Source organism: Acartia tonsa, chromosome 8 (assembly GCF_053477335.1).
Source record: "Acartia tonsa isolate MP-2025a chromosome 8, ASM5347733v1, whole genome shotgun sequence".
NCBI classification, from domain to species: Eukaryota; Metazoa; Arthropoda; class Copepoda; order Calanoida; family Acartiidae; genus Acartia; species Acartia tonsa.
Genome location: NC_137267.1, coordinates 30,002,102 through 30,004,409, shown reverse-complemented (window position 1 = coordinate 30,004,409; position 2,308 = coordinate 30,002,102). Strand labels below are relative to the sequence as shown.

The window sequence follows — 2,308 nt, the reverse complement described above, 5'->3', positions numbered from 1 at the left end:
TGGTGTACTTATCTATGAATGTATGCAATCGTGAGTATTTAATGCTAAAAGTTTATTTAAAATATTTTATATCAAGTAAAATAATGCCATTTGCCACTATTCTTTGTTTTCGAATTTAATATCATTCCAAACCAATGCAATGGAAATAAAATACCGTACGTGGATAAGAGATTCTCTTCTCGCATACCCTGATAAAATGACGAGGTAAATTCACCTGGTACAAAATCAATCCACGTACTTTTATATCCGTTTCCCAACCCTACAGTTTATAATAAAAATATAACAATATGATACGCGCGACTAATTATAAATCATAGTTTCATAGTATCTGCTCTTTTAAAATTGTAAGTTTAGCCACGTATCAATTAAATATTTCTAATAAAGGTGAGTTTAGATTTTTATATGTATAAAGATGAGCCGTCGGTTATACAGAGAACGTTCTTGTTCTAGAAGTCGCTACCCTACAAAGAGGTTGAGGTAAAATCAATGGTTTAAAATCTATTTTTATAGAAAAAAAGCTGTTGGTATGTTCCATTTATTTTTGTCCTGGGTTAATGAAAGTGGGCCTTTTAAAATATTTTAATCTACACTAGCGCATATTTTAAATAAAGGATGAAAAAATTTAAATAAAAATAAACGAAGAAAGCTATTATTTGGTTACTCTGTAGTCTGCTTGTCGTGCAAATTATGGCTTTAAAGCTTAAGTTTAAATATCAAAAGAACTGAGGTGAGTTTTGAAATAGTTTCTTTACGTCAATAATAGAAGTACAATAAACAGTTTCACGGCATTTAAAGGAGTCAAGTTAGAATAAAAATAAATGCAAAGAAGTACCATTTAATTTGTGTTGTTTTGACTTAAGTAACGCCTTCGATTTTAAGATATTTTGTGAAGCTTTCATTTACTTCCAACTAAATATTTCCAGCCGCTGACTATTATAGCGCTAGGAAAATAGGATCTACATATGCATAAATGGAGTACTTTTTGGCTCCTTAGTTGTGCTAGGTGGCTCATCTCCTTTTTAGGGGGTGGCATCTCATTGTGAGGAGGGTGGCCTCTCTTTTTTATAGGGTTGCCCTTCATAAGGAGGGGAAAAGTTGGGTTTTACTTGGGTTGCCCTTCATAAGGAGGACAACAGTTGGGTTTCACAAGCTTGGGTTGCGAAAACCCAACTAATGCATCTATGTACATTTGCTTTGCAATTTTTTCATAGAAAAACTTTTTAATCTTTAGAGAGCCAATAACGGAAGAGAAGATTTTTAAAAGACCTTCAAACGATCGTAGAAGTATTTACCACTCCAACAAAAATAGAAGTTTAGATTCTAACAATTACAAATATTACGATACAGAACGATCAAATTCACAACAGAGAAGCTTGTTGTCTAGTTGTAGAAATATTCTCACCGGCTACGAAAACATCAAAAATTATCAAACAGAAAACAAAAAAGATGGTGCTAAAATCCACGAAGTTACAGCGGACAAAGTTTCAACCGTTGATGCCAACAAACCTGCTACAAACGATGATGAAAGTTCATCTTCCGAAGAAGAGGAAGATTCAGGAAAGATATATAATTGAATCCAAAAATAATTATAAGATTTTTAAATATTATTTTCGATCATTTTGTTTCCTATATAACGGATTAATCACATGAAATTGTAATTGTAAGTTTTATATCTCTAGATGATCAACCCCTTTTTTGGACCAATAGAAACGTAAAGTAGGACAAATCAGGCTCATTATTGGTTTGGAAGTTAACAACTTATTGTTTGAAAATGCTTTTTATACCTATCAAAAAGCATCAAAAAACAAACAAAATATCTGCGTCTACAAGAGTTCATTTTTACAGTTGGACGGATTATTGTGTTTAGTTGATATTCTAAGGTAGGTAATCTACTTGGTTCAAATTATTAAAATTCATCTATAGATTCTGAAGAAAGTAATTGTGAGTCAAGTGAAGAAACTGATGACTCAAGCTCTGATGAATCAAGCGAAGAAAGTTCTGCTGATGATTCTAAGGATTCAAATTAAATCTTATTTTACATTTTTAAAATATTAAATATGTTTCAGTAAAATAATAGTAATCTATTGATGTCTGTATAGTAATTATGATGAGTGTTTGAAAACAATGAGATATAATAGGTGTTTTTTATTTATAAGATAGGGGTTCCAGAAAATACTTGGGGCTAACTAGAGGCATATATTTTTTTCTGTGGCCTTTACATATGTTTGATATTTAATTTTGTATGCTTAGAGTGCGCATAGTAGAGTAGATACCTCTTCTGAAATGGATTCTGCAAGTTTAAGGTAGT

At 31.5% G+C, this 2,308-nt stretch overlaps 1 protein-coding gene across 1 annotated transcript; it reads left to right on the top strand.

Annotated features, from left to right (window-relative positions):
* Positions 1–282: 282 nt before the first annotated feature.
* Positions 283–1,574, top strand: LOC145326560 (uncharacterized). The gene is made up of 2 exons (XM_080169930.1): positions 283–477; positions 1,232–1,574. Exons 1-2 carry the CDS (start codon positions 413–415, stop codon positions 1,572–1,574), a joined length of 408 nt encoding a protein of 135 aa, XP_080026056.1. The 5' UTR covers positions 283–412.
* The last annotated feature ends 734 nt before the right edge of the window (positions 1,575–2,308 follow it).